Raw genomic sequence first — 16,828 nt, forward strand, 5'->3', positions numbered from 1 at the left:
GTAATTGTATCTTTCAACGTGTCACGGAAAAGTTGCCCGATTACGAGTGGATCGCGTTTCCTCTTTTCATGGGCTCCTTACGTACCAGCCTGTGCGAGGATTTCGATGCACAGAAGCATCCGTTATTCGAACTGATGCGCGTGGGACATGTGACACGGGTGAAGGAATTTTTAGATTCGGAAAATCGATTCTCTAATACTCGTTATTGTATATTTTACATAGAATGAGTATCTAGATATCAGATATGAAAATTGTTTTATACAATTTTCTTTTCTTTCATTTCTTTGAAATACAGAGTTTAAATTAAATTTGAAATACAGAAATAAATAGAGAATTATTTAAAAAAATGTGATACGGAAGAAATCTTTAGATTTGGAAAATCGATTCTCTAATACTCGTTATTCTATATTTCACACAAAATGAGTATGTAGATATCAGATATGAAAATTGTTTTATAAAATTTTCTTTTCTTTCGTTTCTTTGAAAGGAAATAAATAAAGAATTTTTGAAAAAATGAGACAGGAATGAAGAAATTTTTAGATTCGGAAAATCGATTCTCTAATACTCGTTATTCTATATTTCACACAAAATGAGTATCTAGATATCAGATATGAAAATTGTTTTATACAATTTTCGTTTCTTCCATTTCTTTGAAAGGAGATAAATAAAGAATTTTTGAAAAAATGAGACAGGAATGAAGAAATTTTTAGATTTGGAAAATCGATTCTCTAATACTCGTTATTCTATATTTCACACAAAATGAGTATGTAGATATCAGATATAAAAATTGATACATAAAATTTTCTTTTCTTTCATTTCTTTGAAATGAGATAAATAAAGAATTTCTGAAAAAATGAGACACGGATGAAGAAATTTTTAGATTCAGAAAAATCGATTCTCTAATACTCGTTATTCTATATTTTACATAGAATGAGTACCTAGATATCAGATATGAAAGTTGATTTATAAAATTTTCTTTTCTTTCATTTTTTTGAAAGGAGACAAATACAGAGTGTTTTTATAAATTGTGACACGAAGAGATGGAAAAGTAAAGTGTTTAAAATTTCATTTGTTGAATCTCCTCTCTGTCTGTACAGTCTAAGGCAATTAAAACAAGCTACGTGAATAACTCGCTTCTAGTTGGCGATAGAAAAAATTTGTCAGGTCAAATTTACTGGATTTTGAGAACATAATCAAATATCAGTAATTTTATTATAGTTATATAGGAAAGATGGTCAACTTCGTATTTTTAAATGGAATTGTATATTTTTTAATACGTCAGTCAAAGCAGCTCATTTTCTAGAAAAAATATTGATTCAAAAAGAAACACTAATTTAGGAGATATTTTAATTTAAAAATAGTTATTGAGACATACAAGTACGTAATCTCTCTCGAAACCAAGCAAGTTTGGTCTAACAAATTTTTTCTATCATCAACAAATTAGTTATAGTTTTGTTCTAGTTCTCAGATCGTATCTGTTTATGAACAACAGAATTCTTAGAAGACATTCAACGTGTTCAGCGTAAACGATTTTCGAAATACCGAGTCTCGCGCTTTAAAAAGAAGATTCACTAATTACTCGGAGTAAAGCTTAACAGGCTCATTGGGTGGTCAATATTTGCTCTCAGTCACATGAGCAATTTGTAAATTTACGACACGAAATGTCTGTGATCAAGAATGCTTCATCCGCGTAATGCCAGCGATAAACCAGCGAGGAAAATGTATCACGATCGACGGTGTATCAATCGCCGCGAATTACGTAATAGCTGAACGTTTAATCAGCTGATAGGCTGGGTCGCGTGATGAGCGGGATAAACACGTATCAGATGTTCCCTCGTAATAAGCGTTCTCCGTAATACACTCTGCTGTGAAAAAAGCATCTACATTCCAAAGAATCGAATCGTGGAACTGATACGAGATAATGCGACAGACGAGATTACTCCCCGTATCACCAACTAGCAAGATACGTGTTATCACTTTCATCCATTAAATCCTCGATTTAGAAGAAAACTAGAATTTAGGTAACTTCTGGAGCCTCTGACTGGTAATATTCAGTTTCTCAGCATTAACTGTGCGGAAATCAAGCCATATTCTTTAGTCACGTTTGCCGCCGCCTATGAGGAGAGTTCAACGCACAATCTTATGTAACACAGTCGTCATAGTACTCACAGAGTTAATATTTCTGCTATTTTTTTCTTTGTAATTTCGGTGCTTCGCAAAAGAAAGAATATCTGCTTATACATCTTTGAAGAATATATTCTTACTGTCATTTTGAATCAATGTACACAAAAATTTGCATCGTGGTGCTGAACTCAAGGTATGCCGCGTGCATTAATGTAATCATTTACGCTTGATACCTCCAATAAGAAACTTTATAGCCGACTAAATTGTTCGCACATGTATCTTTCTGAGTTACCAGACGCACATATCGCGGTTCATTCAAACTATCGTTACACATATATGGCGTACACTGTTCAGCGTTCCTTACACCATACTCGTCATGTACTTTCAGTTAGCTCGCGCATTATCATGTATTATGCGCCGTGCAGCTCAGTCGACGATATACAAACAGCTCGTGCGCGCTCGTAATAACGATAATCACGACACAGAGTCTTGTCAAATATGAGAACGAATTATAAACTTCGCGTACAGTGAATCATAGTTGTGGAAACAAATTTTTAGAACGAATTTCTCGAGTGACTCACGAGCGCAAAATTTCGAGATCCCTTCCGAATAGAATTTGTTTCGATTCTTTGCAAATTTTTTTACAAGTATTAAAAGTTTAGAGTCTTTAGTTGGATGTTTTTTTTTGGAATTAAAATTAGGATAACTTTCGACAGGAGTAGCTTATGAAACTCAAAGAGGCTTTTCAATTAAAATAGAGTGGAATGTTTTGCTTCTTTGACCTAAACGGTAGTAAAGTTTTCATATTTCAATTATAAGAGTGTGCTTATTTTCTGAACTCTTAATTAGAAGATACGAGGTTTTAAAATTGATTTCCTTTAAACCTGAAAATCTACCCATCATATTTTATTCAATTATATTTAAACCTACTTCCGTGAGAAACTATCTTTTATCTGTTACTACTATGGTATTTCCTCGTTATAAACTTGTTGCTGTTTCTCTTATTTCTCAGAATTGCTTCATTTATTTTGCTCCCCATTCACACTCGATAAGACAGCAATGAATTATCAACGCATAAATTGATCTAGAAAAGATATTTCCTACTCTCAGTATACTCATTCTATATATCAAAGAGATTATAGCAATCAAATACAGATGTAATTTGAAAGATAGTAAATATCAAAATATTTCATATTTCGAACTGACTAAAACTCACAAAAGTCTCTACTCTTCCAATACAATAATACAATATTTGTATCAATCATAGTGTCAAGAGAAGTAACCCAAAAAAGTCAAATTACACTTCTCTACGATGCTACAATTTTTACATTACCCTTAATAAAACATAATCACCGAACTTAATTTCTCTCCATTACCCCTAAAGTCATCTCACAATCTTCAGTAAATTCATCCACTGAATTTTTCCAATAAGACGATGCCGAGTGGACAGATGAAAACTCATCGCGTCGAGGGCCACGGGGAGAAGGGGTCAGAACGTTGATGAGCGTATGTAAACAAGAAATCGCGTCGAGGCGGCATGCTTCCGAGTTATTTATAGAAATCCATTATTGTGCAACAAACGTGGCTTTACGTAACGCGCGTAGTATATACCCCCGGTTCTCTGTCGGTCACTCGGCCGTATACAAAGGAACTCGCTTTCCTCGTCCTTTTGTTTTTTCGCCAGGCTCGCTCGCGTTCGCGTACACGTCTATCGGGGCGGAGGGAGAGCGCAGGGCGACCGAAGACCGCCTCGCTCCGCGCCGCTCGCTCCGAATGTAAACAAAAGCTACGAGAGACGATTCTGAGAAGCGTGCGCGAGAAAAAAAAGAAGAGAGGAAGACGAGACGAGAAAAGAAACGACTCCTAAATGGAGAGTACACAGGTTTGCTCTCGGGGCCGCTACACGCCCAATACTCTTTCACCCCGCGGCCGATTTCGATCGTATCGCGTCTGTGATTCGCGCGACAAGCCCTCGTCGTCTTCGTCGCGAGAGAAACGATGGAAACGAGTGTACGAGCCGAGAGATACAAACGCTGTACAGTACTGTACATGCATTCCAAACCTGTTTAGACAACCCGCGATAACATTCCGAGAAACGATTAATCGCGACTACGGTGCGCGCCCACCCGAGAGACCGTTTACCGCCGACAGAGTCCTCTCGCAGGAAACCGGTATGATTTATCCGCGTGGCGATACAATTTGCCCGCAGGAATTCCTGTCCCCGGAAAAATTCGGACTTTGACGACTGATTAATGAATTCGATGGGTTCGCGGTCGATATCTGCCTCTTTCTCGTTTTTGATCGCAGCGTTTGATGGAATTGAGAAATATTCATGAGTGGTTCTCGTCAATGTTTATAGCACAGGAAAATGGTTATTTGATTTGAGAATATAGTGGATAGTAATTGTTGAACATTAAGTATTCGATGGAATGTAGGCGCGAATGCTTTTTAAGGAAAATATGGAGGACAAAATTTACAAAATCTAAGAAATATACTGCTTCTTATTTGCGTGGAAATACAGGCAATGTGAGAGAGGTTTAAAATTCAGAAGTATCGATGTATACAGTGTGAGTAGTTTCATGAGTTCTTGAGTCAAATATAGATACAATATCAAATTTATGCCTCAGTATATTCTAGAATATAGGGAACCAGTTCTAAAAGAAATTAAATTAAATGTTTTTAACTCGGAAAATTTGGTTCTTTTGACTTGTACTATAATGTTCAAAATTTATCAAATCTCTACTATAATTCTATTCATAATTAACCCTAAAATAATACACATTGTAAATTGTATACATAAGCGATGTTTTACTAGAAATTCTCAAGATACAAATATTTAACTAGACTATAAATGGAAAAACAATTTTCATTGTTCAATATTTGAGTTCATCCCCTCAAAAATTTACTTTTCTTGATCACATCACTTGTTTAATAAAATCGACCATGTATATTAAAAAACTACATACATATATATAAAGTACGATATTTTCCACATTAATATTCTAAAACTGAAATGTCAAATAACTTCTAAACAATCGTACTTCTTCATCTTTCGCTAACACTAAATTTCTAGAACCCACAAATCTGACAGATTTCATAAAGTTTCAAAAACTACAAACTACATAAATACAGATTTTTATAAATTTAAATTAACTTCAACTGATAAATAATACAGACATCCACGTCACTTTTTCATAAACTTTCTGACGTCGCCGAATCTCTATCTCTAATCAATCTCTAAACAAACATAAATCTATCCCTAAATACTTCTCATTCCCAACAAACTTCACCCCCAAAACCACGCACCCATACACATACACAAAAAAAAAAACCATCTAGAATTCTCTCCCAAAAATTCACCTCAAATAAATCCTCCGTTTACCCCTCAACGACGATCGAAATCGCGCCACGCTGCCGTATAATAATCTATTTACTATTTACCGTCCGAACGGTACACATTTCCGCAGAGTTCGCTCCCGCGCCATGCTTGTTTGGGCGTGAACGCGTGGTGGGCACGAACGCTGGTACGAATTTCCCTCGGCCACGCCAATATCGAGCCGGCGGAAGCAGCGAGCCAAATACCGAAACCGAATCGACGGGACTCGACCAGAAGGCAGACGAAAAAATCTGTCTCGGTTGCATCATGTGGAAGACAACTCGCGCACGTACATATTCTTGCGCCGGCCGGCGCGGCGAGCGATGCCGGCCGGCCGGCTTCGCCTCGCGACAGCTGGCTACCGTGAGAAAAAGAGAGAGCGAGGGGAAGAGAGACGACGGAGGCGTAGCACGATTTTATTCGTATCGTGCACGCGTCCCACGTCCATGTCACGATCACAGCCAGCCTCGCCAATAATACGCGCGACGCGCGGCACCGTCGACGACGATGCCGCGGCGAAAGAGGAGACGATGATGGACGTAGCTACGCTCCCAATCGGCGCGGCACGATAACGGCGGGGAGCACGCCTTCCTGCGACGATGAATCCGTGTCATCTCGTCTAGAGTCCACGGGGAAGGTGTTACACTTTACGTTTCGAGCCACGAATGACGTGGCTGTGTCAAACCAGCGGGTCTACGCGTTACAGGGACTCGCGAAACGCGAGGACGACCGAATATGCGACTTGTACCTTTGTACGTGACCTGCCGCGGATTTCGCGGAACTCGACACATGGTCCCTGGCCGTGTCGAGGCAGATCGCGAATTTGAAGGATTAGAGACTCACCCGCACAAATTGGTTTCCTGGTCCTCGGTGGCTTCGACGATTTCCTCGAGCAGAATTCGATCGTCACTAGCAAACACTGACATATCTCGCTGGTCCGCAGCACTGAGAATCCCGCCACGCGAATCCACCACGTCCCAGTAGCCGTCGTCGCGGCTGCGAGAACGACGGGCCCTCTCCTCGCACACTTCCACCGGGAAAAACAACAACGCGCACACTTCTCACGCCGTCTGCGACACGGATATCCGTCGGAACTCGAGATTTATTTGTTACTCCAACGCGGTGGCACGCACCGAGATTCGTCCACGGGACAGCCACTCCGCGCGGCGCACACACAACGCCCGAACGCGTTTTGTAATGGCGATCTTTGGCGGGAAACAGCTGAGGGCCCCCACAGCGTACCGCGAATCACTCCGCCGCCGGCTTCAGGGCCGTCGCTATCTGAGGTGCGCCGAGAGCCCCACCACGTTCCTGCCGAGCCCACGCGGCCTGCCCTTTTCTCTCCCTCACTTTTCCCTCGAATCTAGAACCGCTCCGCGGCGCGATTTATTTTCGTAACACGTACCATATACGACGCGGCTCTGCTGGACCGTGCACCGTGCGACCCGATCACCCAGTCACACTGGCGCTAATATTTCGAGTAACACGAACACGGTTAAGTTCCTTAGGGTTCACTGAGCGGATTGTTTTATAGAAGGATCGCTGGTGTCACGAGCGGCGAGCGTGCCGTGAAAGACATCTCAGATTAATCGCCCGACGGTTTTCGTCGTAACGCGAAAAATCGTTTCACGTGCTCGCGTCGATGGAACCATCACGTGGCGGCACATGCTAAACGTTATCATCTGGAACACTTGAACGATGGCTGTAACACTCGCGCACTGTGGCGATGGTACGCGAGAGTATGGCCGAGCGGAGGATGGAGTACGGTGGTGTTGATTTTTCGCGACGAAGAGACGCGGAAACAGTATCATTTGCAGGTGCACGGGCGTGGACGTGCGCGGAGATTCACGGCGTTGGTCGGTCAGAAACCATTTTCAAGGCACTCGCGAAGAGTTTAGTGGACGCGGTTGGGGTGAACGTTACGTCGTACTCTGCCCTGGACAATGACTCTCTTTGGACCAATCCCACATCGGCTCATCTTTGGGTCCGCGCTGGGTTTCCACGGTTATCCGCAGGTAGTTGCACGCAGGCTGTCCAATCGGTTCGTGATGGATCACTGGTGCGCCTAGCTATCTCCTCGCCGAGCTATTGTTAGAAATATTTAACGCGTTAGAAGGGACTACTTTCACGTCGCGTAGGTTTACGCTAGAGGAATGGTGCGGCCGCGCGGGAAACATCTGCCAGCTGGCAGAGGCCCCGCCCATAGAATACGCCAGTATCCCCACTTCCCCCACCTGCGCGAGTTGAAGCCACGTATACTACGACAGGAGCATTTGTAGATCCAGCAGGCGGGCGCGAGCGCGAGGCACACACGTACGCTCGTCTATCCTGGTCCTTCATCGAGCTCTCTGCGCAATGTTACACGATACGAAAGTTGACAATAAAAATTCGCTGCTTTCCTACGCGTACGATACATCCTAAGTGGCTTGTCGTACATATTCTTACGTAGATACGCAATGAGAGGAACGATGAAGAGATACGTACATGCGTTACCCCTGGATGAATTAATCTTCTCGTTCTAAGATTTCAGTGCTTTTCTTTTATCCCTTTACATTCCTTTCAGTAGCTTTTAATATCCTCAGCTTACTTTGATAGAAATATAATTAAAAATTTCTTTCTTTTTTAATGTTTGTATCGCGCACAATTCTGAACGATCCTTAATATTTTGTCTTCGTTCAGAATTTGCTTTCTATTGGAACTCGTTTTAACTTTTGTATACGAAAATTATTTAAAAAATGTGCCATCTTAGAAAATCAAATTTCACGATAAGGCGTGTCAATGTTTCATAGACATTACATCTTTTAGATCAATTTTTGAGAATTTAAACATAAATCTGTATGATCTGATAACTGAATTTTTTAAATATGAGTACGTAATATTGCGATCTATAATATTAATAGAATTTCTTATAAATAATTTTTCTATGGTAATTGCGACAAATTCTCTTATTTAAATCGATAAACTCGCAAAAATCTTACAGCCGCTGCCATCTAACGGTCAACTATCGTACTTGCTGAAAGTAACGGAACGGCAACCGAAATTATAAAACACCCAGTTGATTTAATATAAACAATGTACTTCCATCATTATTTGCAAATTCTTTTTTACAATATATGTGAAAAACGTTTATTTTTAACCATTCTCTCTTTACTTCTATAAAAAAAAAACATATGAGTGATGAACATTACAAATAAAAAAAGAGGAAATAGAGACGACGTTCTCACTTCCAAACCTAGCATGTCGATAAATACTGTTGTTGATTACTTGCGGCGCGGTTTTTTGTAAATTTCAATATAATGATAGGTTAAAAATAATATTTAGGGACTGTATTCATAGTTATAGTTTATATCTGTTTACATTACTAATATATTACATCGTGAAAAGATGAAATTGTATAATTATCGTTTAAAAAGGATAACTATGAATACGCCTTAAATGCAGTTAAATAAATGATATAATATTACATTCTTTGTTCCTATGCTTCAACTTCATTCATTCATTCATTCATTAATCCGGAAAATGGTTACCTTTCAATCTAACCATCAAACTTATATATTTAGAGAACTAAATATCGGGTTTATCGAATTTTAGACACGTGATTTAACACGGATAAGGAACGACGAAATATTAAAATATAAGATCACGAAACATTTTTCTTAGCGCTTTTTATATAAAGTAGCAACATAATTAATTAACTTCATTTCGTTGACTATGATACTTTTCTTAAGAAAAAATTGCGCACATGAATATTCCTAGTTTCATTCGAATTTTTACTTTAGCTAGCATGGGATATTAATTAGATATTAATTAAATATTCTTGGACATTTTGTATAATCATTTTAAGATAGAACATTTCAAATGAAGAACATTATTTTAAATGTACAATTTTTTAAAACAAATATTGCCTCGCAACAACAGAATTTCAATCTCAATATTGAATTTCACTATGGACGTTAATTCGTTCTTAATTCATGCAAACAACACGTAGAAATTTGTTACAATTTGCGTTTTTAATTTTGTTATTCATATTGTTTTGCTTTTGTACTCACAGTTATATAATTAGCGTCTTTAAAGGAAACGTAAACTTTTTAAGTTTATAAGTGTAATACTATTATAATGCCTCCCAATTTGTACACGATGATGGATTCAAAAGAAAGAATACTACCCTTTTCTTTGATCAGCAAATGTGGATATATAATATTCTCCGAATTAATCAATTTTTTACATTATTCATATGAAACTACACGTTTACGTAACAAAAATACTATTTTAGCATACAAGAAATAATTAAAATTCTGGTATGATCGACGCAATAAAATGTAGATATCAATTAAATCGTTTCTATCTAATATTTTATCAATGAATTGTTAAAAAATGTTAGGTATCAAACCCAATGAAATCTGGCGAGATTCCAAAATGTTGAATAAATAAAGAGAGTAATCATGTTACTCTATCATACTAAAATAGCATTTAAAGAGCCCAAGACTGACTGGTCTTAGACTTTGTTCGACTGGTTTGATTTACTGTAGCGATTATAAAGCTAGATATAGATACAATATCTGTTATACAAATGCATCAACCACTTTCTAACAGCTGTTTCTTGTACACTGTGGTTACGTTTCCTTTGCTTTGTTTCTTTCAAAAAAAATTAATTAAACCTAATATTGTGCTAAATACTATATTTACAAGATTAGAAGTTGACCATTTCGTTCTCCTTAGTTATGTACAGATGTGTACTGGTTCATTATAATAAAAAGTAAATCAACAAATTTATTAAAATATGTAGAACCATTTAACTATCGCGAATTGTATTGTTAAGGCAAATATGATGAGTGATGCAATAAATCAATATTCAAGATTTAGTTTGTACTATATTATTTATTTTACTACATTCACCTTCTATTTTAATAAATTTTTGTTGATTTACTCCAATAAACTTCTTCTTTTAAATTACATGTCTTTAATTTCGGTTTTCTTTTTGTGAAAAAAAGTTTTTAAATATACATTAGTAATCTTTTTACTGTGGTTCATGCATCTGCAGTCAATTTAGTGCAACATGAAAGCACGGATTTACAAATAATGGCACCGTAAAGAACAAGTTGTTTTAAATAATGACGTCCTGAATGACGTAGTCAATTCCCGAAATTATACGAGTGCATAAATATAATACGTAAACACAAAATTCTCCTTGCATGATCCTACTAATGTATATGTATATATATATATCGTACTGTAAAACCAATCTTTTTGTTGTTTTCTTATGGAACTGTTACTACTATACAAAACGTGAGGTATAAAATAATATGGATTAATTCGTTCTGAAATATACTTATTTCTCAAATATCAGTTATCAAAACAAATATTTTGTTTTTATTTTTTTTACCACACACATTATGATAATAAAAGAACTGTATGATGTTAACTCCTCTAATACTAAAGAATTTTATTATAGTAACAATAGTTTAAAAAAGACAAATTTAAACATTGAAAGTATCACTTTTCATAGAATACTAGATTTAATATTTTTGCACATATATATTAAAACGATGAACAAATTTCTCATCGTATCAATAAACGTTTACTTCCCTTCCAAAACGAAATAATCCTTTAATTTCAAAGATTGTTTACGATAGATTAAGATCTCTTTTTTATATGTGTGTGTATATATATATATATTCATATATATAGACATATTTAATATTAGCATATTAATAAAGCATATAACAAACAATATACCCGCCTCGAAATTAAAAATTTAGAATTATTTGCAACTACATGCCTTACCTGTAAATCCATGTTTATTTTTATGCAATGATGGAACTTATTCATGGTACTAACTATGCACTAGCTTTGTTATAATAACTTTTTCAATCCTAATTTCAACCTTTCCTGAGCTGGATTCACTTTGATTTTCAACTGCTGAATAAGATCATATATTTTTAAAGAAGGCCCAACTTTGAAGCCTGTCAGGTCTATTATTTGGTCCTTAGTGAGCGTCAATAACGTTTTTCCATCTATTTTACGTTTACTAAAATTATCGCAGTATGTTGCGCAATCATTCACACGTAGAAATTGTGCAACATCAAACACATTCCATTCAGATGGCACTAAATCACCAAATTCAGAACTTTTCTGAACACCATCTGCTAGCCTTGGGATGTATTTACTAGTGGCAGACGTCACCTAAGGAACAGAATTTTTCTTAGCTACACAATACATTCATTATGCTAAAATTTACTTATACGCAAAATTTACAAATTCTGCTGTTTTAACATAAAGCAAAAAATCAGAACAAATTTAGTTAACCCATACTGCAAGATAATTTGAGTTTGAGAAAAATGAAATAATATCTTTTTTACGGGAATACAATTTAGGAACAATATTTATATTAAAGTATATACTTAGCAAATCATTGGGTTTAAAAGTTATACCTACTATATAACTAATTAACTGAAATACTCTGTATTATGTATACAAAAAAAAATTAAAATATATAATACGGTTTACAAATAATAAATAATGCTCACGTTAATATATGATGTCGCAGTTCTTTCTTTTGGTGGCGGAGGGCTTTGTATTTCACTTTGAGTATCGTGCAATGCTTGACCTTGTCCAGTGGTAGGACTAGGTAGTGTTTGATCAGGACCAACTGGCTCTTCTGCTGGCTCTGGTTCTCTGTTCTGTTGCTCGGGCAAACTTTCCACGTCACGTTCTCTCTCAATTTTCACCCCCTGAGCAGGTTCTAATTCACGTTCACGTTCGCGAGCCGTGTTAATACGTTCACTGTGTCGAGGTAGAAGATTTTTTGCGCACGACACTTTACTGCTTTTCTTTAATTTTCTCTTAGCTTTACGTTTAAGGCCTCTTGGTGATTTTACTACAAAATATAATAAATTATCTATTTAGAAGTCTAATCTTAAATGTTCTATAATAATTTTCAATTTACAATGCACTGCAATCATAGTGTTCGTTAAGTTCTGTATTGATGCAATTAATTTTGACAAAAAATCAGTACTAATTTTAGTAAAGGTATAATTTACAAAGAACATCACTTTAGTGTCATTTTCCGATCGTGATAAAAGTTGATATACGACTATCAGGAAATATTAGACACGTATTTTTTTAGCTGCTGATATTTACGTTTAGGGGGTAAAAACCACCCCTAAAGTTGAGGTAAAAATTATATTCTGGTAAATATTTTAAACTTTACTTACGTCATCTTATTTTGCTTATAAAAAAACACGCATTTTGTACATTTACAACTTTTTTTACCTGCATTAGTTCTAGAGATATTTACGAAAATATATCTTCCACCCCAACCTTGGGGTAGAAAACAAGTTTCATCAAAGTCGGAAGATAACACTAAAGTAATGTTCCTTGTTAATTAAACTGCGACTACACTTAGTACAAATTTTGTAGTATTTTGTAAAATTATACTAAAATCATTTTTCTTAAGAATTCCAGAACGTCTTTGTCAACACTTACCAGTAGGACTAGTGTTTTTATTGAGTACACGGGGCCCTTCTAATTTATGATCAACCAGATCGCACCACCCAACTGGATATATGTCAGGACTTTGACAATCTAGCCACTGATCATATTCATCTTCCCAACCGTCAAAGTGTACTCTTAATAACCTTCCAATCACCCTAGTAATAGTAGCAACACAAACTAATCTAGGATCCATTAAATCGGCAGCTTCAAGCCTCATTCCTTCAATAAACCCATGTTGAGGTATTTCCTAGAATATAAATTATTATTTTTCCAAGCTCGAAAAGAAACGATAATAAAACAAGAGTAGAACTTAATTTTTCATGCTTATTTGATTATTAAAAAGTCTTATATAATTACTCTATTAAATAATTGCACAGGAGCAGGTATAGTATTTGTTTCTGTTAAATATGCGTCCCATGTAAATGTGGTAGGATCATATCCCTTTGGTGGTGTAAGTGGTAAACCATGTTGAGAACAAAATCCGATTGGAAAAATACAAGGCGAACATGAATGATAGCAAAACCAATCAGCACCACTGGCATCCTCGTCATAACTATCTATACGAATCATTATGTAATCTTCCTTCAGAACTTGCATAACTGTTGCCGCACATATAGCAGAAAGATTAAGAGGATCAATGGCTTCTATTTTCATTCCTTCTCGAAACGTGTAGCCAAGATGTAAATGGTGGTTCTTTGGCACATAAAAAAGATCTTCCGTAGCATCATCTTCACATAATTTTGATTTCGATACACGTTCCAAATATTCCGGATATGCATCCAATGTCTGTCCTACCCTTTTGGCCCAGCCAACAGGATGTATAAGGGGAGAGTCTTCGTGACACCAAAAACCATTATCTTCAGGCGGAGAGTCATAGTATCTTACATGCAAACGTTTACCAACAATTTTTTGTATTGTTGCTACTTTTACTTGTGAGATTCTATTTTTATCTACTACTTCCAGATGAAGTCCACATCTAAAGCGAGACTTCATACTATCATTAACTTTATTATAAAAATTAGTTGGCAGTGTCCTTGCACCTGTTAATCTTCTCATAAGAAAGTCTTTCCAGTCTTTGTACTTGTTAGCAATTGCTGTAATAAATTATTATCGTTAAGATAATATTTCTTCAATCATTTAATAATAATGTTTACTTACTGTTAGGTGGAATAAGAGGTTTCCCAATAGTTGCACACCATCCTACTGGATGTATATCATTGGAACACAAAGATACCCAGAAATCTTTATCTGCGTTGAGACCAAAACCCTCATACCTTAATAAAGCTCTATACCCAGATATACGTAATACAGTAGCTACCCAGAAAGAATCTGGAAAAGCTTCACACACCTCATCACAATCTGTATTTTCCACCTCAACTTTCATGCCAACTGTTATATTATCCCATATTTCTGATATAGGTGCCTAAAAATTGAAATTATAACACAAAATTATAATTTCAAAAAGTATAGTATATGTAATACTATCATTTCAATTGTATTAAACACTAACATGTTTAAAGCAAGATACTGGAGCAGCACAAAATCCAGGCTCGACTAACTGTGGGGTCCAATCATAAGAACCTGCCATTTCAGCTGTTCTTTTTCTTCTTACAGGTAAATCCTCTGGCATCACTGGTTCTGATATTACTTTTTCTTTTTCTACTTCAATAGGTTCTTTTACATCCGCTTCTTTTACTGGAACCTGAAATATTCAAGATATTACATTATTCTTTTATTTTATTCCCTGTTTCTAAACATGACTTACATTTTTTTTTACTTTTGATTCATTTGGAGAAGTTGGATTTACGGGTGCTGGTACTTCCACTGAATGAGATGGACTATATGTAGAATCTGCAGTAGGAGCTGTATGTTCCGAGGACCGTGCACAGGCTCTACTACAAAATCTACGTTCTTTTGTATAAAATGCATGTTTTACACCAATGGCACCACACTTTTCACAAACAGCTGCAAAAAGGAAAAATACCTCATGATCACATAAATGCATACATAAATATAATTTAAATTTGTACTTTTATATCTCACCAATTCCATCCTTCCGAATGGGAATGAAATTTAAGTCTGTGTGTGGTTGATATGCAATTGGTGTCTTCAGAACTAGTCCAGGATGCTTGATAGGTTTTATTTTTCTATTACGATTGTCCTGAGTAGTTTGTGTTGCAGCATTGTTTACAACTTGCTCCCGCTCTTCATCACCCATGTAATCATCTAATGTTAAATATTCTGTCATTTCTTGCCTCTCGGATTGCGAGTCATATTCCTATAAAAGTAAGAATAAAGTAATCAGATTTTATACATATATTTTATTCAATCACTAAACTTACTTGTTGTATTTCTTGGGCATCTACAGCTTCCATTGCTTCGTCAGGTTCTGAGCATTCATTAGGATATTGTGATGGTAAATACCGTACCATAGTTGTAGGCGCAATCTGATGGTTTCTAATATCTTCATATGGATTTGAACCATGAGAGAAAAATGGACTTTCTGCTTGACGAGGATCCAACATAAGTTCATGTGTAGGTTCTCCATGTACCATCATATCTCCCATCCATACCATCCCTAGTTCCGGTAATCCAGGGATGGAGGCATACACTGAATTCATACAAATATCCATTCCTATATTCACATAATGATTAAAATATTATTCTTAGACAGATTATACGTGCTGATATTCTGTAGCTTCAAACAACAAAAGGATGCAATTAAACTATGAATTCGTTGCTACGAAATACAATAATTTAATAGGAATAAATCAATTTTGATAAGATTAGAACACTTGGCATTTAGATGAAAATACCCTGGTCCATGCAAGAAAAATTATTTCACAAAATATATGTAACACTATCCATAAAATACAGAAAATTTGCCAAGCGGACGCTACTGCATTCAAATTTTATTTTATATTGCACAAAATCTAAAAAAAAACTCAATATGATTTATTTCTCAAAGCGACGCCGAAGCTTTGAAAATCAACATTTATTCAACCTTTTCCACTGGGAAACATTTTTCAAAAGAAGAAGTTTCTCTTTGAAGATACACCATATCCTGTGTAAAGTATTCAATTCCAGGATCATAAATTACGATGCAATTTAACGCGCGAAGATATCACATAGTGTAGGAAAACAAGTACGAACCATTAGAAGCTTGCATGTCCATGACAAAGCAGGGCCTGAAACTCTTGTGTATTCAAGTGGTGTACAAATTGCTACGCCATCTGATATGAATCATTATCATTAGACTGAATTGGAGGTATATATGAACTTTTATTAGCATTTTGTTGTTATTTCGTAAAATATTGTACAACAGAGCATGAAAGAAATTCAAAAGAATTGTATAAATACTGTGGAAGCTGATATATTTCAAAAATTCAATTAGATAAAACATTTGAGATGCTTACTTTGATACTTTCCAAAGTAGCGTCCCTTGCTAACTTTGCTTATCTGGATTTAATGCGCGAAATGTACATCTTAAAATTACTACATTCTTGATTTTAATCTGCAACTTCATACATTTATAATTAAAATATTACAAATTTAGAACTCTTTACTCTATAAAACCATATATTTTAATTATTTGACTTTCATTTGAAATAAAGTTTCGAAATACTATGCAGGATAATTTATTACAAGTTCAATTTCATAAATATTATACGATTTGCATGTGTGCTTATAGGCGTAATTAAGAATTACTGCAAAAAATTTTGGTTATTCTATTTATTACTTTAAACTATAAATAATATTCATATGACTAATTACATTTTTGTTGAAAACAACGGGTCGTAAACATGATTTTCGAAAAATGTATGCTTTGCGCAA

General features: G+C 35.9%; 2 protein-coding genes across 2 annotated transcripts in view; both read right to left on the reverse strand.

Moving 5' to 3' along the window:
• Positions 1 to 6,967, reverse strand: part of Crp (transcription factor cropped) — a 221,567-nt gene extending 214,600 nt beyond the window's left edge. The window contains exon 1 of the mRNA XM_076374793.1: positions 6,344 to 6,967. Within this exon, the coding sequence (XP_076230908.1) occupies positions 6,344 to 6,426 (83 nt within the window). The 5' untranslated portion in view covers positions 6,427 to 6,967. The remainder of the gene's footprint in view (positions 1 to 6,343) is intronic.
• Positions 6,968 to 11,199: 4,232 nt separating this feature from the next.
• Positions 11,200 to 16,136, reverse strand: LOC143189019 (polycomb protein Sfmbt). The gene is made up of 10 exons (XM_076393608.1): positions 15,999 to 16,136; positions 15,337 to 15,629; positions 15,038 to 15,272; positions 14,760 to 14,959; positions 14,505 to 14,696; positions 14,153 to 14,417; positions 13,352 to 14,088; positions 12,986 to 13,241; positions 12,028 to 12,377; positions 11,200 to 11,683 (listed from the first exon to the last, which is right to left on the reverse strand). Exons 1-10 carry the CDS (start codon positions 16,015 to 16,017, stop codon positions 11,354 to 11,356), a joined length of 2,877 nt encoding a protein of 958 aa, XP_076249723.1. The 5' UTR covers positions 16,018 to 16,136; the 3' UTR covers positions 11,200 to 11,353.
• Positions 16,137 to 16,828: the final 692 nt, after the last annotated feature.

The sequence above is a fragment of the Calliopsis andreniformis genome, chromosome 3 (assembly GCF_051401765.1).
Source record: "Calliopsis andreniformis isolate RMS-2024a chromosome 3, iyCalAndr_principal, whole genome shotgun sequence".
In the NCBI taxonomy this organism is placed as follows: Eukaryota; Metazoa; Arthropoda; class Insecta; order Hymenoptera; family Andrenidae; genus Calliopsis; species Calliopsis andreniformis.